This window comes from Sinocyclocheilus anshuiensis, unplaced genomic scaffold (assembly GCF_001515605.1).
Source record: "Sinocyclocheilus anshuiensis isolate Anshui unplaced genomic scaffold, SAMN03320099.WGS_v1.1 scaffold101, whole genome shotgun sequence".
NCBI classification, from domain to species: domain Eukaryota; kingdom Metazoa; phylum Chordata; class Actinopteri; order Cypriniformes; family Cyprinidae; genus Sinocyclocheilus; species Sinocyclocheilus anshuiensis.
Window position 1 is genome coordinate 2,631,514 of NW_015540892.1, and position 25,341 is coordinate 2,656,854.

Here is a 25,341-nt window from a genome sequence, read left to right on the forward strand (position 1 = left end):
TATATATATATATATATATATATAATTATTTTAGAAGGTAATTTGTTAATCTTTTTTTATTCTGCACAGCAAAAACTGCTGACCAGCTGACCCAGCTGTTACCCTCCTCTCCTGCAATAAAACAATCATTATCTCTTGGCCTCTATCCATTATCTCATAATCCATCATGTGTGGCTCCATTTTGTTTTAACCTCTGTTCCCCATTTATATTCTACATTCTCCGCAATCTTATTATTCTTCACTACACGCATCTTTTTCTCCCTTTGTCTGTTCCTACCATGTATAAACCAACAAAAACACAAGATCACTGAGGTCACTTTGTAAAATTCACTCCATCTGTGTCCTGGTTTGACATTCTGTAAGATTTCTATGCATTAATGTGAAACATTGTAATACAGCCTACAGTCAGCTGAAGGCTGAGCGATTGTAATGGCTGTTGTTTAAAACGTAATGTTGTTCACCCACATAGTGCCCCCTAAAGCCTGTTTTTAGCCATGGTGTTTGCCGTGGCAACCGATTTAGATAAGGTGTAATGTTAATGCAATGCAGAACACGCTGCAAGACCAAATTAATGAAATGTATTAATAAAATAAAATCTTTGGTGAAATAATTCGTCATTAAAATAAAATAGCCAAACCATTATATACATATAACATAAAATTACTGCATCAATGAAACAAATAATTTTGCATACATGTCAAAACTCTATTTAGGCGTTTATAATTGTTTTTGCCGATGGATTATGAAATGATCGCAGCAGACGCAGAGTTGAATCAGTGTGAAATCTGCAGCACCGCACCCCGCGCTCAGCAACAACGAAAACAAGACGATGAACCGCATGCATCTCGGTTTGTGCCAATGCTTTATAGACTACACTTGTCACATTATTAATAATCTACAATAGTTTCATGGATTAAATTACTCGGCGTGCAAAAACAGCATCCACAATAGAACAATAACATGCAATGCATTGATAAACGAGCGCACGGTGTTTCATATACGCACCTTTGACTGATGAGACAACCGCACACGACGCGTTCATGGTTTGCGATAAAAAGAAAAACACAACGGTGTGATATGGATCCAGCGTTCAGAAGGTCGTCGGAAAGCAGGTTGGCTGTTGGTGTTGCTGGGTCGGAGAAACAGATTGAGGATGCGCAGCGCCGTTGCTATGGGCGTTGCTGCGCTGCTGGTGGTCGATGCGCTGTCGCTGTGTAAAGGTGATGCTGGGGCTGTAATATCGAAGCGTGTGAATGTATGAATTGGTCCTCATCAGCTGAAGGACAAAAGGCTCGAAATTCTCTGGTTTATGCGGTTGCAGACATGTCTTTTGGGGAGGGGCGGTAAGGGCCCCCCTCAGACTCAGAGGACAGCTGGCGTTGAGTTAGACTACGTTACTGTTGCTGAGGCGCGTGGTGCTGTTTTCCTCCGTGCTGCTGATGTCTGCTCCGAGTCCGCGACCAGAGATGGGCGCTATCACGCTATAAACATATCAAGTCACAGGTACAATACACAATGTAGGCTATATTCAGTAACGCATAGATGTATGTAGTCCTATTTATAACGTAATAGTTTTTACAATTGATAACAAATGTAAGAAAATTCACCAGAAAATAGAAGCATACTATTATTATATTGAAAATGTGAAATTATGCACACAAGAGAATAAATAGTTACATATGCAAGTAGGCCTATATATATATTTGCTGTACAACTGAGAACAGTCATATAATATTTGATATTTTAATTATATTAATAATATAATTATAATATTTAAATCAAATCAAATCAATAAATATGATATAATAAAATAAAACATTTCTATAATATTTTAATAGTATATATTATGTAATATTACAATATAATTAAAAAGATGACTGGTACATAAATCACTTTATATATATATATATATACACACACACAAAGTGTTGGAACTATGTTCCAGTCATCCTATCTATCTATCTATCTATCTATCTATCTATCTATCTCTCTCTCTCTCTCTCTCTCTCTCTATATATATATATATAAACAGGTAAAACAAACATGTTTCTTGTCTATAATATAATTGTTTATTTTTAACTAAATGATATTTCAATTATAATTTATATAAATAAGATATTTGTGAATTATAAATGGCTAAAAACACATCTCTTCTATATCTTCAATTGACCCTCTAACTCTAGCACTCTCTATTCTAACTCTATTTGATCTATTTGTTTTTTTTAATTATTTATTAAAAAACAACAACACTTGACCCTCACTTGCACTCTCTATTTTATTTCTATCTTACTTGTTTTCTTTTTATTTATTATAAAAAATGCCCCTCCAACACTAGCTATTCTTTTTCTATTCTTTTGACTTGTTTTATTTTTATATTTAAAAAAGACACTCTAACACTAATGTTCCCTATTCTTTTTTTTCTATTCTATATACTTGTTTTCTTTTTATGTATTATATAAAAAACCCTTGCATACTGCATTAGGCTAACTAAAACTTGTCACAGCACTTACATATTATTGCTCTTTTGTTGATTTTGATCGCTTCTATTGTCCCAAAATGTGATGTAAATGTAAATTATACTATATTATATTATATATATATATATATATATATATATATAAACTGGTTGTCTAGGTCATTTTAAAACAAGAATTTACAGCTCAGTAAAAAAAAAATTACAGCTCTCCTCTAAGGGCAGTGTTTATTTGTCAGCCTTTATATTTTCCTCAGTGTCTTCCTATGGTGTCATTCTCTCAGTCTGCCGCATGAGGGCGCCTCGCCTCTTTTCTCTTATAAATCGGCCCCCACATCGAACAATCGGATCCCGGAGACAATCTGAAGACGAGGCGTTTCCAGTCGCTGTCTGGTCTTCTGTTGCCGTTCCCCTTGTTTGGAGTACGGACGAAAAACGCAAAACGTACAGTTTCCCAGCTCAATGAATCATGGAAACAGAGAAAATTCCTGAAACGAAGATCAAAAGATAACGAACGCGAGGAATATGACGACAAATTGACATTTTAATAGTCGGGAGTCACGCAACGGATGTTACCCTGTACCACAAACTGTGTTTCCGTCGAGGAGACTTGCGGTCTCGGGATGTCCCATATAACTGCGCTAAACTCTGATTAGGCAAATGTATGGGGCGCCTGCTTTGGAACAAAGGGGGAAACAAAGTTTGATGTGATTTGTTAATTTGGTTTGTTACAACAGACACAGACTCTCAGTAGACAGATTAAGCAGCCATCAGCTGGTTACATTTGATGCTTCCTGCTGGAGGGGGAAAAAAAGCAATGCGAAGGTTAATGCAAGATATTTAAGATAGTTTTTTTTTTCTATTTCATTGCCATTCTAAAAGGAACAACTTGCTTTTGATGCTGTTTTGAAAAAAATGTGTGATGCTGGACTCTCCAAAGCACAAATATTCTTGCATGACTGCAGTCTGAAGCCTAGACAGCTGTACAAGTAACCGAATAAATCAGAATATATTGTCTTTGAAGAGGAGGAGAAAAGAAAAGAAAAAACATGGCAGTCGAAGCCCGAATAACAATTCTTCACGTTGGACTGATTGCCATGGTGGTTCTTCTGGGTCCTGTGGCTGGTAAGTAATAGTTAACCGATAGTAGCAATAGAAAGAATGGCAGTAAATATAATAGAATTACAGTAAAATTGCTGTTCCACACCCTGGTTTCCATATCCCTCCATGTCCTCTCAAAGTGAAGGCGTAATTAATTGTACACTGTGTGTGTGTGTGTGTGTTTGTGTCCTGCCAGTTTTGTGGTGAATTTACTGCCACCCCACATCCATCAGGAACTCTTAATTTCCTGAGTGAGTGTGTGTGTGTGTGTGTGTGTGTGTTTGTGTATTTATGGATAAGTAACAAAGCGAGTAGGTGTGTGTGAGTCAAGAGATCTGCACTTTTGTGTGTCCTTGTCTGTGTGGATGTATGTGTGTGTCTGTGTGTGTGCTCTTTCTGGCACTGAGCTGAGCTGCAGAGCTACTGAGCATCACACAGATAAGATAAGAGCTGACCCTGCTCATGGTTCATGTAGGGAGAATAAAGGCTAAACACTGATTAGCTGTTAAGACAAGCATGAAACTTAATTTCTCATCTTGCGGTTTGATGCTTAAATAGGCACATTATGGCTTGCAGATGGGCCTTCTCCACAGCTAACCCTGCAGTCTGACCATCCGGACTGGAACCAGAGCCAAATATCTGCTCGGACAGATATCTGAGGACAGTACACCACTCAAGAACCTTAAAAGCTTGCTTATGTCCACTTCAGATTCACGCCAGCCTCAGATTTGTAGTTCCTATGGTGCCATTAAAGTAGTGTTGTTATTGGTTGTAGAGCAGTATCAAACTCAGTCAGTCAGTCAAAGTGTTTTTACAACCAGTATGTAGGACAATTTTATTTTTGCTACAATGATAGCTTGATTATTAGACTTCAACAATAAAACTACAAGCATTATGAATAGAGCTGTTATCATTAGCTAAAACTATTAAAGAATGTTTTTGGGCGCCGCCAATATAACATTGTTGCGCTTTAGGTGTCCCGAGTTCAAGTCCCAGCGTGTGGAGTTTTCCTGACCCTGTCCCCCCTCACTTTCTTCCACTTTGCTTCCTGTCAACGAACTGTCCTATCATAACAAAGCCAAAAAAAACGCCAAAAAAAAAGCCAAAAAAAAAATGTTTTCTGTAATTTAAATAATGCTGAAATTTAAAATGTATGTAAATATTAGACGAAAAATGTAAACTTAAATAAAAATGAGAAATGTTGGCAAGTACTAAGATTACTAAATGAAAAATGGAAACAAAAAAATCTAAATAGAAATATATAGAAAACAAATAAAAATGACAAAGGCACATAACAAAATCACTAAAACAAACTAAAATGAAAATGAAAACTGGACATATAAAAAGCTCATTCAAAATTTTAAATACTATTAGTGCATAAGTAAGGCTGGGTGATATGGCCAAAAAATTATCCTGATCATTTAGATAGTCGATATCGATAATTATCACAATACATTTCACATCTTTATTTCTTTCAAGTTTAAAGGCAGCTCCTAAGTGAAAGTTATAGAAACCAGACCATTAATTGTGCTTTTAAACCGCTTTTTATGGTCAGAACATGACAAACACTTTTTGAGTTCTTTACACTTTTCCAGTCAATTTTCCTTAACAAAAGAAATATCTTAATAGAAAAATGTATTTATTAATTTCTGCATGTTCTAATGAGTCATATTGTTTTAAATCCTGAAACAGGTTTGTGTTGCCTGACTTTGATGACGTGCATCTTCTGCACAATTTTCAGTGCAGGCTGCAATATTAATAATACTACATTTTTTGTCTCTTAGAAATGCACATTTGACAGGAGCTTGAGTTGACAGTAGTAGTAGCAGCTTGAGTTAGGATGCAGATGTAAATTCATGTTTATTATCAAAAGAGTAACATCTGTAAAAACTGTAACAACCTCATTTTTATATGGTGAAATTTAATTATTCTGACTGTTTGCGTTTTATTCAAATTAACCATTGGTCTTCCATAGTAGCACACATTTAGATCATGATACCAGTTAAATCCACACATATCGCACCTCAATACCATGGTAAAAATGTAGCGTTTTTAGGTATTTGTATGAAAAACAGTAGTCTGAATACATTTAGTATAAAAATAGCACAAACGCTATAGCTTAATCACAGAAATACTGTTATAATATTCCATTATTACTTTAATACATTTAATACATGTCTACATTAATAATATAATAAAATTTTATATAAATATCCCAAATTTGTGTAAGTAAATTCTATAATTTTTGTAAGTTCTATAATGTTTAATGTAACTATAATGTAAAAATCATACAAAAAATATGCAAACAGAATGTTAAAATAATAAATTAATTTACCTGTGAAAACTGGATTGCTTTGCATTTAGAATGCACATTATATTGTCAAAATTTGTGTGACCCCCTGAAACAAAGTTACTGTGAAAACACCCTCTGATTTCCCACTTCGCCTCAGTGTATCTAGTTGTTTAATTTTGACCTGGAACATTTTTCCACCAAACATATGTGTGTGACGGTACGTGTGTGTGCGTGCAATTTCCTCTTCTTTCCTCTTCTTGTGTGACGGTAATTTTGTGTGCTTCCTGAAATATTCACTGCATTCCATAGTGTGGGATTGTCTTGGTGTTTCATGTAGTTTTGTGAATGTGTGCGTTTTTAAATACCATACATTAGAAATCAATCATAAATCCCCATCAGGACAGTAAGTGACATGTTGGGATAGGGAAGGCTGTGTATTTGACTCTGTGAGTTGAGAAGAGGCAATGTCCTTTCGATTGTGTAGTTCTGGTTTGTTCTGTACTCTCTGTAGTATGTTGATAAGGGTGGTTTATCTGTGAAAATGCTTTGTTTACATACCAAGTTTTACAGGAATATTTCAGTCCAGAATGAACAATTTGACATCATTTACTCATCCACATCTCATTCCAATTGCATGTTATTTTATTTTTTTCTGTGAAATAGAGTGCTCTTTGGCAGAATATATATAAAAAAAATTGATCAGTCAAACAAATTATTAGTCTTTTTGTATGTTAAGTAGACCCAGTAGTGAACTATGTGAGAAAAAACTGCATCTTTTCATTCTGTTCCTGGCCTTGAAATTGGACTCCGATGTCAAGATAAACACTGAGAGATTTGCTTTTTAGAATGCACAATATAAGTGAAAGGGGTTCGCATTCACACTATCAAAATTCATGTGATTTTCTTTTTTCGTGAAACAGGGAAATCTTCTGCAGAATATCAGAGTTCTGTTTTGGAAAGTGGATGATCAGTCAAACAGATTATTGGCCTGTCTGTATGTTAAGTGGAGCCAAAAGTGAACCTATAGTGGAAAAAGAATACAATTCCTTTTTATATTCATTCTGTTCTTGGATTTGTAAGTGGACTCAGACTCAAAATAAAGTAAACACAAAGCTCTCCATAAAAGGATTTTCAATGTAGTCCGTATGATGTGTGCACTATATTCCAAATACCATACCATACCGTAAATTTGCATGAGGAAGAAAGTGATAGGGTATTAAAAATGAAATGTAAAAATAAAAATTCTGTCTGATATTGCTAAGCCAATTATTTTTAAGGTATGGTTGATAATTGAATATGGCAGATATTAAATTATGTACTATTATGTCTAAATTAAAAATTAAAAGCGCACATTAACCATTTTAACTGTTAAATGTTATGAATGTAGGCATCACGGTATTATAATAAACAGTATGAAAAATATATATTTTTTTTATATTTGCTGAAGATTACATTACAAGATTACAGACTAAGTGAGCGTTGATGGATTATTGATTAATATAGACCTATTTTGTGCGGTTCTATGTGCAGTTGCACAATATGCCACATTTACCATAGTGCATGATTTGTTAACTAATACATTTTGGTGTTTGCATCACATAACCAGGGATTTGATTGTTGACGATTTGGCATGATCTTGGAATGGTTGGTTCTTTGAAGCTGTCATAGCAACAGGTCCGTAAACTTAAACCTGCTCGGGAGCAGGCTTATTTAATGTAACAAGGATTAGATTGCATCTTTTTAAGCAGAATTGATACTTAAAATCTGTCCGCTACCACCGCTACTTTATTACAAGAGTATCCTACTGATCCATGGACAATAATTTAAAATAATAATAATTTAAAAATTAATTTAAAGATAATATAATAATGTTGTGTAGTCTTTAATACTATATAGACACAGCCAGTTTTACTCACTGAAAGATTTATTCGTCATAAAATTATTACTTCATAATTGTATTCGAGTCTTACACACATGCTATACAGATAATGTAGAGTCGTGCATTAATTTTAGTGGTGACAGCTATTATGGGAGTGGCTTGATGGAGCGCAGGAGATGCAGATAACATGATCTTGACCCTTAAGAAACTTTAAATAATGCTGTCACGTAACAAATCTGTTCAAATATAAAATTAAATTAATGTGCTAATTACTACATTGAAATCAAAATGTAAAGCCTGTACAAATATTAGAAATCACGAATATAAATAACTGGGAACACTGTAAAAAATTAAAATAAAATAAAAACAGTGCACATTTAATTTATCTATTATAACATTTATGTAATTTTGTTCGCTTTGCTGTTTCCTTATAAAAGTCCAGAAATTTGTCAAGTTTTTCGTCAGGTGTCTTTTTTAATTATATGATGTCATTACGTTGCTGTCTTGCCGCCAGCCAATCGCTGCATTGCTGATCGTGGTTTCAAGTATCGATACATAGCCCCTTTTAAACCAATCCATGAACGTGCAATTATCTCAGATAACTCAATCCAGCCATACTAATCATCAACAACAGGTGCGTTCGAAGAACCGAATTAGCCAGATCCTGATTAGCACGATGATATCATCTTGGATGTGACATTTCATCTCGGATGTAATAAGCGACGTATGAAGAACGGGCCCCTGCTCCATATTTATGACTTTTCTGTAGTAAATAAACTTGCTCGGTTTGCATTCAGATACAATTCTTGTGAAGCATGAGTCACAATAAAAGAGCTGAAAGACATTCAGAAGATCTAAAATGGCATGGTTGCTTCAGCAAATGCATTTTTATTTTTATATCACGTTTGTTTTTGCCTAACAAATGGTTAGGTTTAGTGTAGGTGGTGTATTTTTGTCACGAACATTAACCTTTTAGTGCAGCTCGCTAGCGTGATTTGTTCTACATCCTATGTAAAAAAACATTGCCACATTTACGTTCATCTGTTTCAGGGAAAATAATTAATTTGTTTTACTAATTACTATAGTAGGTATGTGTAACAAGGGCACTGTAAAATAAAGTGTTACCCTTTTGGATTATAGCACAGGAGCTATAAGGACTGATTTTATGGTGCCATTTTTCATTTTTGAATTTGATGAAGTATTCACAACATTTTATTTTTTGGGTGAACTATTGCTTTAGGTGATAAAGCATTTGCGCAATTCATACGGGATGCATTCTTACAGGACAATGGTGAATGACTCTTATTCACCTCACCTCTAACTCACACTTTCTCTCTCACGCACATAAATATTTCTTATCTTGTAAGTATTTTAGTGTACTCAAACGGTTAGGCAGAGCAGCTGGGTGAAAGGATGGCTGGATGGACCGATTGGAGGAAAGGCAAGGGAGGGTTTTTTGGCTGGAAGCATTAGATGTGAATCAGTATGTAGGTCGTGAGCTCATTGCTGTGCTTTGTAGTGCTGTTAGAAGTGGAGAGTCATGAATTATCCACTTCACTGAGTTGGATTTTGTTTGCAGTTATGCTACTGAAGTGCTTCATAAACTGGATTGCAGGGGTATCAGGTTGCCCGAGTTATAATTTAATAATATTTTGCAGCTTTTTGATGAGGAGGCAGTAAAATGCTGGCATGCAGCTCAGCTACAGGAAAGCGAGAGTCCTTGTATTTAATTTGATGTGACAATGAAACATTTTTAAGGCATAATATATATATTTCTCACTTTTCCTTTCTTTATTTTTTTCTGTACACTGCAGCAAGTCCATTTTTCTCTACTCACCCTGTCAGAAACAGTCATCTTCGTGGATACACATACATTATACACACACTCTTCCTCCCCAGTGTGCTTGTCACTTGAATACAGAGAGGGCTGAACAGACCACATTCATTATCCCGATATGTCAACCTGTGTCAGAGCTTCCCATTGGCTGAATGCTCATTAGGTTGATATGTCAGCCAGTGTCAGAAACCACCATTGGCTGATTGTATGGTGGAAACTGAATTAATGTGTATATAGAGTAATGTGCATGTACATTATAAATGATCCTGTATGCATCTGGACATTATTTTTAAAATATCAATATTTTAGATTATATATGTATATGTATAAGGGAAAATGTACACTGTAAGTTCTTTTTGTTTTTGATACTCTTTTAAAAGCTAATGCTTTTATCCAACATGACAAATCACAATCATAATAGAGTTGTATACAATACAATAATACAATTAGAAAAGTGCTTTAAAGGGGTCATATGATGTTGCTAAAAAGAACATTATTTTGTGTATTTGGTGTAATGAAATGTGTTTTCTTTGCGTGAACATTTGGGCGGCGTTATGCAAATCTTCCCACATTGTGACGTAGATATGTGGGGGCGTGTTAGAACGAGCCGTTTTAGGTAGGTGTGACTGACTCTTAACTTTTATAAAGAATATCTCTTTGGATTTGAGACTTTAGTCTTTGCAACTTTACAGATCTTCTTTATGCACCAAGAGCTTGTAACACTCCAAAGAGAAAGGAAAAATTGAAATCGCATCAGAAGATTCCTTTAATAGAGTACTTTAAACAATTTTCATCAGTCTAAAAATGTTTGGGTTGTTTCAACCCAACTTTGAGTCAAATATCGACTAGCTGTTGGGTTACATGTTTACATTACATTTTTAACCCAAAAGGTGGGTTAGTCCATGTTGAAACAATCCAGCATTTTTTAGAGTGTATGTCACAACACATGACACTGTTGTTACACTGCAGGACATTTCAAGATATTTTGTTTCCAACAGTTAGACTCCCATAGATGTCATTCCAAACCTGTACACTCACAGAAAAAAAGGTACAAAATCTACCACTGTGGTACCCTTTCAGAGAGTACAACGTTGTATCCTTTTTACCCCTAAAGGGTGCATACAAATACCTTAAATGTACATACTGTATTAGTACCTAAAGTGTACATACAGGTATGTAAATGGTACATATTTGTACCTTTTGTAAAGGTACCACCCTAGTGACAGCTTTTGTACCTTTTATTTTGAGAGTGTATGACTTTCTTTTACTGCGGAACAGAAAAGATGAATGTTGGTAACCCAACAGTTTCTCATTGACTTCCACTGAATTTTTTTGTCCATCTAATGGGAACCAAAACTGTTTAGTTGCCAACATTCTTCAAAATATCTTCTATGTTCCACAGAAGAAAGAAATTCATGGCAGAACATGAGTGTGAGTAAATGATGACAGAATCACTACACATTTTGTCAGAAATAAGTTATGAGCAATACTGGGTTTCTTAGACTAATCTGTCCTGTGACAAACAGGTTTCACTCCACTGTGCTCAATTTCAAATGAAAGAGAATATGAAAATATATATAAAATCAATCAAAATTCAGTCGCAAACATTTAAAAATGTATTTCAGCATTGTTATTTTTATTTTATATATATTATATATAAAAATATTTTTATTAGTCCATATTGTTCAATTTGAAAAGTATTTCACAGTTCATGATTTTAATCCAGGAGAATTCTCACATTTTATTTAAAATGGACAAAATGACTCAATATAATTACTCAATATTATAACTCAATATTTGTGGACAAAATATGGCCGTTGACTTTCAGAACAGTAAAATTACAACTGCTTTTTGTAAACTTACTATATGTGTGTATGTAGTGTGGACATACATTAATAATACCTGAAAAACATATGTTTGTATATCCCTGAGTGTGTGCACGTACACGTGTCTGCTGGCATAATGCAGCTGAGCTGTGACGTGTTTGTGTGTGTCTTTGCATGCACTTGCACTCTCAGGGTTAGTGTGTGGGTTTAGTAGAATAAAGCCCCCTGGGTAACTGCTCAGTTGTGTTGCTATCAGAAAACGTTCACATCCTCCTCCAAAAGCAGACCATGAGCAGAGAAGAGAGTGGGAGGGGAGAGAGACATGCCTCTATGGACATCATAGCTAAGGATGTCCTTGGACATAATCTCCCAAAGTTGAGCTCCCTTCCGAGATAAGCGTCATCTGCATTCCTCACTGATAGTGTCTTCAAACTGCATCACCTGCATAAGTTTGCTTCTCACAAAGCCTTTCTGGCTAAGATATTGCATTCTCAAAACAACTGATGGCCACAGAAGAACACCAGTCACATCCATACCCAGTTTTTTCTTCTCTGCTACTTGCTAGATAGTACTGAGCGCCTGTTAAGATATCATAATAACCCCCCCCCTTAGACCCAGACAGACAGAATCCATCATGTAGTAAGGCAGGTCTTCATAGACCTTATGTAGAACCCCTGCTGAAAAAACAATAGAAACCATCACACAAATTCTAATGGTTTCCACTACAAATACCATTACAAAGATTACAAACCGTCAACTTTTAACCATGTAGTGTGTTATGGGACATATTCCATTAGGATTTAGTGGTTTTAACAAGCCATCATTATAGAAGGCGACCAATTACCAGTAGAGACCAACAGTCACCATTACAGTTTTCATTAAAACCAGTACAATTCCCATTATAGCCAGTAAAACCATTACAAATTCTGTGATGGTTTCTATAGTTTTTTTTTCAGCAGGGAAATGTTAATGTCAGACAAAAGAAAATAGACATCAAATCGGATCAAATAGAATGTGGGAGTTATTTTTGCCACTTTATAGGGCGTGAACAGTTAAATACACACACTTGTATGTGTCAAAATGCCCGTCTTTGCAAGTATCCTCATAAACGCAGTAATTTAAGTCTTAAGTGAAGCTGAGAAAGAAAGCACATGTGGCAGTATATTGGATCAGGGCAGCTCTTAAAGTGACAGCAGTCTAATATTCCTGCTCTCTGTCATTCATGTTAATCAACCAGCAAAAGAGAGAAAATCTCTCATTGCTCTTGACTAAATCACTTTTTTTTGTAACTTTTGTTTTATACATGTGATTACTTTATACAATGTATGTAGCATTTCTTATTAATTTGTTCTACTAGTTTTTTGTCCTATTGCTTGTAATTAGTTTCTTATTCTTTTTAAGTAGTGCTGTTACGTAACTGGTGTCAATTGTGGTAAAACCACTGTAACGCAAGGCCTTGAGTGAGCTACTGCTTTTATGAAGCTATAGGCTTGTTTGTACTGTAAAATTTATATTAATACTCCAAGCTGCCAAGAAGAAGATGATCATATACAGTATACATATAGGCCTATATACATATATATGAGAGAGAGGTAATTTAATTATGTGAATGCATTGGCTTTGAACAAGGCTCATCTAATCAGATCTTCTTCTCATTTTTTATAATATTATATTAGAAAAACATAAAAAATATATATTTTAGAATATTTACAGTACTCATATTTTGAAATATCTAGTTATTCATTCTACCATTTTATTTCCTAATCCTTACATAATGCTGTGTTTGTCTTATTTTTTGTCTTTCTTTCTCATTTCAACTCTTCCTGCCTCTGACTTTTTAGCTGCACAGAATGAGCAGAGGGAGTGTGCGTACACAGAAAAGCCACATGGAGAGGGGCGTGTCTTTCTTGAGAACTCCACCATTCGCTGTAATCAAGGAGGTCACTGCTTTGGACTCTGGGTGAAAAAGAACAATGAAATTCTGCTAGAGAAGCAAGGTACATAAATACATTCCACGCATTCACACACAAATCACTTTACAGTCAGTCTCACCTTGATTTACTCCATTTGAAACAGGTTGCTGGACAAATGTAGGTGAATATCAGGAGTGCTATGACCGCTGCGTGGTGACCAGCCCACCGTCAATGGCCAAGAATGGAACGCTTCGATTCTGCTGCTGCAAAAAAGACATGTGCAACCTGAACTTCACTGAGGACTTCCCATCTCCTCCCCCCACCACCGTACAGCCTCTACGTGAGTGTGTGTGTGTGGGTGTGTGGGTGGTTCATAGACATACAGAGAGTGTTCAGCAAACGGAAACAAATGAGTTTGAGTGAAAGATGTGTTTGTACTAACAGTAGGTACAAATGAAAGACGGGTTGAATTTGATTAATTATTTGTAATTATATTATTAATTTTTATTTATAATTAAAATGTATTAATGTTAATTAATAGCAGTCTGGCAAACTATTTGTTAATCCTAGTTCATTATCTGGTCCATGATCTAACGTTTTGTCTTTTAATCCTTCAAGATTCCCGCCATCTTTACAGAGAGGAAGCCATAGTTGCAGCATTAGCAACTGTGTTCATGGTTGCTGTCCTTGTCATTCTGCTTTTTTCCGGCTACCGCATGCTAAGAGGTGCATTACTGTAGTGATGTTATGATGCTTTTCATGTATGATTCAATCCTGCCAATGAAATTACCTATGTGCATGTGGATTTATATACCTATGTGTATTCCAGGACGTGGTAAACACTCTCTACATACCTTGGATATTCTGGAGACTGCGCTTTCCCCTCCTTCTCTGGATTTAGACAACCTAGTGCTGCTGGAGGTGACCAATCACAGCTTGATTCTTTTTTTCCGCCTCATTTAAGCAAAGAAAATAGTGTATATAAACCCCTATGGAAAATGTGAGTATTGATGAAGCAACATAAACTGTGTAAAAATAAATGGTAAAATGTTTGATTTGATTAAAAATCACGTAGCGCTGTGATACTATAATAAAATAATATATAATATATAATTTATTAAATAAAAAAATGTAATATCTGCTTAAAAAACCCAGGAGACCCATAGTCCTGTTGTAAATATTAAAGTGAAAGTAAGGGCATTTGTAATGACAAGTCACAAAATAATTCTATTTTAAAATAAATGTTATTTTTAACTTTCTATTCATCAAAGAATCCTGAAAAAAATTCATTTATTTTTTACAAAAATATTAAGCAGCACAGCCGTTTTCAACAGCGATAATAAGAAATGTTTCTTCAGCACCAAATCAACATATTAAAATTATTTCTGGAGGATCATCACAGGAATAAATTACACTTTAAAACCTATTAAAATAGGAAACAGTTATTTTAAATGGTCATAATATTTTATAATATTAATGTTTTACAGTATTTTTGATCATGTAAATGCAGCCTTGGTGAGCATAAGAGACTTAAACATTAAAAAATCTTACTGGCACCAAGGATTTGAACATTAGAATATTTCTTTCTTTTCCTCACAGCTGACTGGCCGGGGCCGGTATGGAACAGTATATCGCGGTTCACTGGAGGACCGATCTGTGGCAGTGAAAGTTTTTGTTTCTGCAAACCGGCAGCAGTTTACTAATGAGCGTATGATTTATCGCCTCCTCCTGGATCATGAGAACGTAGCACGCTTCTTAGAGAGCGAGGAACGTGTCGGTACAGAAGGCCGGACAGAGTTTCTCCTCTTGCTGGAGTTTTACCCGCATGTGAGTATTGCAAGAACACTGAGGAACCCAAACTAGCCGCCCAAAAAGTAGCAAACGCAAAAACTCTAGTCTAATTCCAGATTGCTTATTCTTTTCCTCTCAGCCATTTAGTCTGTTCCTGTTTTTTTCTCTCACATTCCTTCTTCTCTACATCACAGTTTCAAAGCGCACGCATTTATTTTGTGGTTATATTTAGAGACTTGAGGGATCTTATGTCATGTTTGATCTTGTGGTAACAGCATCTCACAAGTGTAATGCGATATCTTCGGATATCACCTAAAACTCGCTTATTCTCTTCCTTCAGTTTTCCTCTGTGACTTTTTTCATCCTCTCGTTCTTTTTTTTTTTTTGGACTTATGGAACAAGGAAAAGGTTACAATTTAGCAGGATATCCTCATTTTACCTCTCGCCACATACTCACACCCACAACACACTCTCTCGATATTATGGAGGAAGAGAGAGATTATTGACTGAGCTGAGAAGTTTTCAATTATTCATAACCGTGGGCTTTCAGCCTGTACTTCCTGTGGGCTAACCTCAAGCCAGGTTGCCATAGCGACAGGAAGCATCCCTGAGGTAGTCCTGAGGTATGGCAGGAGTGCATAAATTTTGAGATACACCACTGCTTTTCTTTCTTGCTCTGCGCTTTAATCTCGTCCTCCCTCGCTTCTCCCTCCTCTGCCCCTCCACTCTGTTTTTCCTGTGCGTTCCTCCCTGTACTTTGCAGATGATTTCCTCTGAATAGAGTACTCCCTCTGTCTTTCCCAGGGCTCTCTGTGCACGTATCTGTGCGGGCAGACTGTGGACTGGCTGAGCTGCTGTCGTTTGGCTCTGTCTGTCACCAGAGGGTTGGCGTACCTGCACACAGAGATACAGAGAGGGGGTGAGACACAAAATAACAAATAAATTCATATTTCAGACAATTGTCGTTCCAAACCCGAGCTCTTTCCTCTGTGAAATACAAAAGCAGAATGTTGATGAATATAGTGGCCACTCTTTTTCATGCAATTATGATATACACTTCTATTGAAAAGTTTAGGGTCAGTAAGATTTTTTTTGGGAAAGATATTAATATTATAATGCAGCAAGCACACATTACGTTGATCAAAAGCAAAAGTAAAGACATTTATAATGTTACATTTCTATTGAAAATAGAATAGGATGTGATAGTGGGTGTGTGCGCTTTATTTATAGCTTCAGTCTGAGAAAGCAGGAAGGCAGGGATGGGGCGTAATTCTCAATGCTTTTTTTTTTAGTTTTCTTTGTTTCAGTGTGAAAGGCTCTAAAAGTGTTCAGATTTGATTTAGTTTTAAAAAATGCATGGAAATGAAAGGCATAAAGACTGCGACAGAAAGAAAGTGATGCTATGTCTTCATCTTCAGTGCAGTCATCCTGATATATAATGACAGATGCTTTTTTTAACTCTCTGAAACTGGCCAAACTTCCATATACAAATGCACACTCATATATGCTCTCATACACAGCATTATTATATAACAAAGTGGACTGGCTCTAAAATCTGTTTGGATGGACCACTTCCAAACCAATATTGGTTTTCAAACAGATATTCATTTCACAAAACAGTGACCACTACCTATGACAGTGTAGAGAGTTTAATGACCTATATTACCTATATTAGTAATCAGTAAATAAATGCAATTATTTACGGATAAAAATACATAAAAAACTAAATGATAAAATAAACATTTAATAAAATAGCCATTTTTTTATTATATATTTCAGTGGCTTTTGTAAAACAGAGGAAACAAACATAAGCCACTCAAAGCTGTGCATTAAATTTATTTACTGTATTTTTAAGTGTTTTAAGCACTTGTGCCTGACTGGACCACTTACATTGGTAAAATCCCTGTTACATAGGTTATTTCTGGAGACACAAGTGGCTCCTAGTGCTCTCTAGTGGTAATTCTGATATTATTATTCACTCTCGTGTAATTTTCTCTCCTCTCTCATCCCACTCCCCGCCTTCAATCTCTCTTTTCCTTCCCTCTGTTCTTCTCATTGTTAGATGTGTATAAACCGGCCGTGTCCCACCGGGATCTGAACAGTAGGAATGTGCTGGTGAAGACAGATGGCTCGTGTGTGATCAGTGATTTTGGACTTTCCATGATTCTGACGGGAAAGAGACCGCCTGGGCATGCAGAAGAGGACAACAGTGCCATCAGTGAGGTCAGCAAACAGCAATTTAGAATGGTCCAGTCTGAACCAACCCAGCAAAATCTAAAGCAGACCAGTGATTTGGACAATAATACCTCGGACTAATCATATGTTTTACCTCTTCATCTCACTCAATAGGTGGGTACAGTGCGATACATGGCTCCAGAAGTGTTAGAAGGGGCAGTCAATCTAAGAGATTGTGAGTCAGCGCTGAAACAAGTGGATGTTTATGCGCTGGGTCTGCTTTACTGGGAGACCTTCATGCGGTGTGCGGACCTCTTCCCAGGTACCACACACACATGTACACGTGCAGATCTTTCCATGTCACAGCTACTGTTTGTACTCAATAAAAATCTTCTATCCCACTAGGTGAGACAGTTCCAGCTTTTCAGATGGCGTTTCAGGCAGAGGTGGGTAATCACCCTACCATAGAAGACATGCAGGCACTTGTGTCCCGAGAAAAAGAAAGACCCAAATTCCCAGAGGCCTGGAAAGAAAATAGCCTGGTGAGAAATTAAGACGTGAACACACACAAATGCAGCTTATCAACTTTAGTGGACTAAAATAGATTTGTTGATGTTGATGTATGTGTCTGTGTTTATCTGCAGACAGTGCACTCTCTGAAAGAGACAATGGAAGACTGCTGGGATCAGGATGCTGAAGCCCGACTGACGGCTCAGTGTGCAGAGGAGAGACTTGCTGAACTGCTCCTTATCTGGGACAGGGAAAAATCAGTCAGTCCTGCTCTTAACCCCAGTACTGCACTGTTTAACCACAGGTAATCAATAGCCAATATTTACCATACAATCACAGGTAATCAAAAACCAATAATTATTGACCACTCACTGTACAACCACAGGTAATCAATAACCAATAATTACTGACCACTCAATGTACAACCACAGTTAATCAATAACCAGTATTTACCACACAATCACAGGTAATCAAAAGCCAATAATTATTGACCACTCACTGTACAACCACAGGTAATCAATAACCAATATTTACCATACAATCACAGGTAATCAATAACCAATAATTACTGACAATTGACTGTACAACCACAGGTAATCAATAACCAATATTTACCATACAATCACAGGTAATCAATAACCAATAATTACTGACAATTGACTGTACAACCACAGGTAATCAATAACCAATATTTACCATACAATCTCAGGTAATCAAAAACCAATAATTACTGACCACTCACTGTATAAGCACAGATAATCAGTAACCAATAATTAGTGACCACTCACTGTACAACCACAGGTAATCAATAACCAATATTTACCATACAATCACAGGTAATCAAACACCAAAAATTACTGACCACTCACTGTATAAGCACAGATAATCAATAACCAATAATTACTGACCACTCACTGTACAATCACAGGTAATCAATAACCAATAATTACTGACCACTGACTGTATAAGCACAGATAATCAATAACCAATAATTACTGACCGCTCACTGTACAACCACAGGTAATCAATAACCAGTAATTACTGTACAACCACGGGTAATAAATAACAAATAATTACTATACAACCGTATAGTATACACATACTATACACAGGTAATCAGTAACCTATAATCACTGACCACTAACTGTATAACCTGAAAATTATCAATAACCACTAATCACTCACCATTCACTTTATAGATTCAGGTAATAAGTAACCAATAATTACTGACCACTCACTCTACAACCACATGTAATCAATAACCAATAACTACTGTACAACCACAAGTAATCAGTAATATATAATCACTGACCATTAACTGTATAACCAGCCACAGGTAATCAGTAACCAATAACTGTTGTACAACCACAAGTAATCAGTAATCTATAATCACTGACCATTAACTGTATAACCAACGACAGGTAATCAGTAACCAATAATTACTGTACAACCAGATGTAATCTGTAACCAATAATCACTGACCCCTCACTGTATAACCACAGGTAATATATAACAAATAATTACTGTACAACCACAGGTATCAATAACAAGTAACCTATAATCACTGACCATTCACTGTACAGCTACAGGTAATCAATAATCAATCAATAACCAATAATCACTGACCACTCACTATATAACCCAAAATTTTTTCAGTAACCAATAATCACTGACCACTCACTACAGGTAATGAATAACTAATAATTAGTGTACAACTGCAAATAATCAATAACCAGTAATCGGTGATTACTTACAACACATACAGCAGTTAATCAGTAATTGCTGACCATTCACTGTACAACCAGAGGTAACCAACAGTCATTGACAACTCACTATACGACCACAGGTAATCAATAATCACTGACTAATCACTGTACAACCACAGGTAATCAATAACCAGAAATCATTGATCGCTCACTGTACAACCAGCGGTAACCAATAATCACTGACTCACTATGATCACAAGTAATTAGAAATCACTGACCAATAACAACAGTGACCAAATGTACAACAACAGGTAATCTGTAATACTGACCACTTACTCTACATACACAGGTAATCAGTAACCAGTAATCACTGACCACTCACTGTAAAACTGCAGATAATCAGCATTCACTGATTGAACAACCTCATTATTGCACTGTACGACCACAAGCAATAAATAACCAGTACTTGCTTTATAACTAATGAAAATCCAAAGGCAATAATATCTTAACTTCAACAATGCATTCAAACAATTAATTCAACCATGGGTAATTAATAATTAATAATGCACAATGCACATCCCCAGTTAGTCCCAGTTAAAAAGTCTGTAGAACTCCAGAAAAATAATAAATAATTAGCACAAACTGTCACAAATCATGGTCAATTGTTGTCATTTGCAATGTGCATAAGTCTATGTAGGCCTTTATCTTACAGTAAGTGATTCTTATTTCAACTTAAATTTTCTAGAAACTTCTCTACTGGAAGGCAGATGCCTAAGGTGGGTTCTTTCCTTGAACACTCATCTACAAACACTGAAGACCAGGAGGGCGCTGATAAACCCCTCCACAATGACACCTCAATGGACCCACCCTCGTTGGGAGGGTCTAACCCTGCAGAGAAGAACAGGAACTGCATCAACTATGAGTGGCAGCAGGCCCAATCACAAACGTCTGGGACAGAAAGCTCCTTCCCTACTCCTGTCTCAGAGTCCTGCAATGCCACACAGCTTCCACCAGTGGGCAACAGTGTCCCTCCCTGTGCTCAGCTGACCCAGGAAGACCTGGAGATACCAAAACTGGACCCAAGTGAAGTCCAGAGGAACTTGAGAGAGAGCTCTGAAGAGAGCTTGATGGAGCTTTCGCAGAAGCAGTTCTGCTCTTCAGAAACATCGACATCACGTGGCCCGTTCTACCCCCTCATGAAGATGGCTTCTGAGGTTTCAGGGTCACAGGGTTCTGGTCGGCTTACTGACACCCCTATAACCATCCTACCTAAGCAGCAGAACGTTCCTAAGAGGCCGAGTAGCCTAAGTCTCCATGCTAAGCCTTCTGGGAAAACACCCGCCTTGTCGTCTTCATCACTGCGGATGAAGTTTGGGAAACTCGGAAAGTCGAATCTGAAGAAAGTCGAGATGGGTGTGGCTAAAGCCAGAGCGGCACATGAGGCCAGGCCGATTACCGTTGCCAACAACGATGCTGCGGCAGCAGTGAGTAAATATGCGAACGGAGCAGCAGCTGAGTCAGCAGGAAGTGCAGCCAATGCTGCTGATGTCCGTTGGAAGGGTGCCATGAGTTCAGAGGACTTGACCTTTGGCCTCTTGAACACTAGCCCTGACGAGCAAGAGCCTCTTCTGAGAAGAGAGGTGCATCCTGACAATGCAAACAACAACAACAGCAATAACAACAATGGCGAGGAAGAGGGTGAGGGAGACACTGAGGGTGGAGGAGAGGGAGGAGAGAACAGTGAGAATGTTGGTTCAACAGGAGATGCTCCATCAGCTTCTACCGTGGAGCCTGTTGCGCTGCCCGGCCCGTGTCCTGCCCCAACCGTGGTTCCTCCACAGGCACAACCCCTAGCTCAGACACAAGGAGAGGCCCTGCTCAGACAGAACCGTGTGCGCAGACCTGAGAGACCCAACTCACTAGATCTGTCCATGACCACACTGCCATTACTAGGTGAGTATCAATGCTTAAACTCAACTTATTTGAACTAAATTTGCCCTTTTGAATGCAAAATATGTACTTTTTCGCAGAACCAAAGAGTTTTTTTCAAGGGTTCCAAATTCTACTTGATGTTGCAAACTTGATATTAGTATTTTTATCATATTATCTTGTGTTGTCATAATTATAAACAAGCTGGTTTGTAGAGCATTTTACCTTTTTAAACCATTGCACCACTAGTTTTATCTCACTTTGTTATTCTTCTAGTTGTTTACGTACTGCGGTGAATGAATTAGAAGTCTCGCATCTTCACAGAAAATAGCTTTACTTTCATGTTGCAAACTAAGATAATAGAAGTTGGCAACAAAAATCAATTGAGTTGAAGAATTGTGACATTTTTGGGCCTTTAAGACACTGCTTATGTATTTTATCTATTTTATGTAGCTTATCTATTTCTTCTGTTAATTTCTACAAAGTTTTCCAAACGTTCTTTTTGTCCATTTAAGAGCTCTGGCAATATCTGTCAAGCTTCCTGTAACAGTGGATAATAATTATTTCATATTTAATTATTGCTAATTAACATATGATAACATGATCTAAAGTTACATTAAATAGTAGTTTTTATATTTAGTGGTATTTTATGTGTAGTTGAATGGGATAGCTGGATAGTGTCAGCCAGGGTTGACCCATTTATAGTGACCCCCTCAAAATTAAAATAATAGAGAGAAATATTGCCAAGTTACACTGTATACCTCTATCGGCAATACTATTCATCCACTGTTTCACTATTTTCATTATTTCGTTTCATATACTTGTGCAGAAGGTCGCCACTTTTGGGTGTGGTTCGCGTGGGACCAAAGATTTGCGGTCCGTCGCTGCGCTAATGCTGTTAGCTAATGTATTTTAACAGATAATTATTTGCTTTTTTAAATTAGTTCGATTTCATGTACGGTATATAATGAGTTATTTTATATATTAACATTTGATAAAAATGACTGGTTAAAATCTGAGTGGCTGGTAAAATTGGATGTTCACTAGCCAGAGTTAATTTACCACCCTTTTCATATTTAAATTTTTATTGTTAACAATCATTTTTGATGTTTACACCAATATGTTCACTCTTACAGGCCTTTTTTCCTGAAACATGAACATAATGGGTTACACTTTATTTTAAGGTGTCCTTGTTACAGTGTAATTATACATTTAAGTACTGAGTAATATTAATTAACTACATGTACTTACTATATGGTTAGGGTTAGGATTAGGGTTTGTCTTAGGGTTACTAGCGTGTAATTATGCATAATTGATTGTTATTATAATAGTAAGTACATGGAACGTGTAACAAGAACACCTTAAAATAAAGTGTTACCGCATAATGAATTGCTCTGTAAATGGTTTGAAAAAATATGTAGTTTTGGAACAATTTACACATAAATCCAATGAATGAGGCCCATTGTTTTACATTTTAAAATGACAGGTTTATGTTGTAATCTCTTGGTTCACCCACAGAAGGCAAGTCTGCCGGTGACGTGACAGAGGGATCAGGAGATAAAATCAAGAAGCGAGTGAAGACACCTTATGCTCTGAAGAAGTGGCGTCCTGCCAGCTGGGTTATCACCACAGATACACTGGATGCTGAAGTCAACAACAACAGACTTCATGGAGGGCCCAGTCAGAACCAGAATCAGGCCGGTACCAGCAGACCTAAATCAGCCTCTGCCATGCATCTAGGTAGTCGGGGAGGATCTCGCTTCTCAGATCCCAATGACTGTGACTTTTGAACATAAACCTCACTTTGCTCTTGAAAAAAATGTCAAATCAAACAGTCTAAAGTTTGTGGAGACAAGTGTGGACTGGACCATATAAATGTCTTAAATTTAACCCAAGTTGTAAGCACAGTAAGAGTCTTAGTGGATTTACATTGAAAAGAGCTATGCAGCCATCTTTTAGTTTAATGTTTGTATGTTTCTTTTTAAGTAAGCCACTTTTTGGTTGCACTTTTTTTGCTTGAAGTTATAAATCATAATTATTTTGACCGTTTGAAATGGTCCCTAATATTAATAGTGTAAATGTGTACTTAATCATCACATTCCCAAGGTCATGGAAAATCTGAAAATGTCAGGGAATTTTGATTACTAGACCTGGAAAAAAAATCTTAAAGTAATGGAAATTTCAATAGTCTATATTAATTGTTAGTTATGCTCATCTCTAAAATATTTCATTTCTCTTTGTGAGTGTAACCTCTATAAAATTATAAAAATCTTGAAAATTCATCGGTCAGAATATGTGGAAGCCCTGTTATAAGATTATAAGATTACTCATTAACACTTTTTGTCATTTGTAAGGTTGCAAAGCTTTCATTTTGTCCCATGCAGACCTGCTGAATATGTTTACATTCTATAATGTTTTCCTGCAGCTGTGAGATTTATGAGAGAATATTACTGAAGTTCCGTGACTGTGTTCACAGCATCAGATATTGTAAGTGCTGTTGTGGGTGCAAAATAACAGCAGGCTTCACTTTCTGAGGTCTGAAAGAAGCCAACAGACCACAAAAACAGCAATTCAACACATTTCACTGTGGTGGCACAATGTATCTCAGCATCAGACACTCAAGACAATATTTAGAAATGGTGTGACTGTACAGAGACCAAGGCGACATCTGATATGATCAAACGCAGAAGTCACACTTCTCGCTTTCTGGACAAGCTTTACTCAGAGACGCAAGACAAAGCTGCACTCGGTCAACTGACTGTTCTGGATCCTGTTAAACTGTCTAATGATGCTTTGGACCTACTTGTTATTTACTTATTTTTCTATGTGTGAGTGAGTGTGCCTGAGCACACAAGATCAGTTCTCTGTGTGTTTGTTCCTGTATCTTTGTGTCTTGTGTCTAGTCGTGTGAAAGGTTTTTGTGCTGCATGTTTGTAACTATTCCTATGGGGATGTGCATCTTCGTATGCACTTACCTGTTCCAATCATTTGATGAACAAGAAGTCAACAAAGGGCAAAGGTTTAATCAGATAGAAACCTGAGAATAGTCTTTTTTCAAAGCACAGCACACAAGAGCATTTTTTTGCTATGCACAAAGACATGAAGCAAGCAGCTCTGGTCTGAAATCAAACCTTCTTATGTTACTAAACTGCTCTGGCAAGTCAGTGATAATGAATCAGATGCTGTTATTATAATCACATTAAAAGAGTCCCATATTATCCTCACCTGAACTGACTGTCGCATGTCTTAAATGCATCTTAAAGAGCACAAGAAACTTTCAGCTGCGCCCCTAGTGTTTATGCACACATATGTGCGTGTTTGTGCATGTATGCGTGGATGAGTGTTTGTATGATGTTATTCTCCTGTTAACACAATCGTTGTAATCGTAGTGTCGTGATCAATCATTTTATTACCCCTTGCTGAGACATTTTGAAAATTGTGATTTGTATAAGAAGGTGCAGACTGTAAAAGTGTATTGTTATTTGCAGATTTAAATTAAATTATGCTTTGCATTTGCATAGTCTCTGTTTATTTACAGTGTGATGAAAAAATATTTCACTGTCATCAAGCACTTGGAATTGCAATATGATAGTTTTACCACTAGTCGGCGCACTAAAACATGTTATTCTAACCTTGACCCATTAGAATTTAAACTAGTGCTGTCAAATGATTAATCGCATCCAAAAGTTTTTGTGTACATAATATGTGTGTGTGTGTGTACTGTGTATATTTATTATGTATATATAAATACACACACATACAGTATATATTTTGAAAATATTTACATGTATATATATTCATATAATTTATATTATATATAAATATATTTAATATATAAACATAACATATTTTTCTGAAATATATACATGCATGTGTGTGTATTTATATATACATAATAAATATACACA

At 36.5% G+C, this 25,341-nt stretch overlaps 1 protein-coding gene across 2 annotated transcripts; it reads left to right on the plus strand.

Annotated features, from left to right (window-relative positions):
- The first annotated feature begins 2,837 nt into the window (after positions 1-2,837).
- On the plus strand, positions 2,838-25,038 carry LOC107688866 (bone morphogenetic protein receptor type-2-like). Of its 2 annotated transcripts, none has more exons than XM_016486687.1 (13): positions 2,838-3,598; positions 13,251-13,406; positions 13,486-13,662; positions 13,941-14,048; positions 14,152-14,243; positions 14,922-15,149; positions 15,918-16,032; positions 17,176-17,336; positions 17,463-17,610; positions 17,694-17,830; positions 17,933-18,102; positions 20,250-21,457; positions 22,952-25,038. In XM_016486687.1, the coding sequence occupies exons 1-13, from the start codon at positions 3,523-3,525 to the stop codon at positions 23,221-23,223; spliced, it is 3,048 nt and encodes a 1,015-aa protein (XP_016342173.1). In that variant the 5' UTR covers positions 2,838-3,522; the 3' UTR covers positions 23,224-25,038. The 2 variants fall into 2 exon arrangements, with proteins under 2 accessions (XP_016342173.1, XP_016342174.1); XM_016486688.1 differs by having other exon boundaries at positions 22,955-25,038.
- The last annotated feature ends 303 nt before the right edge of the window (positions 25,039-25,341 follow it).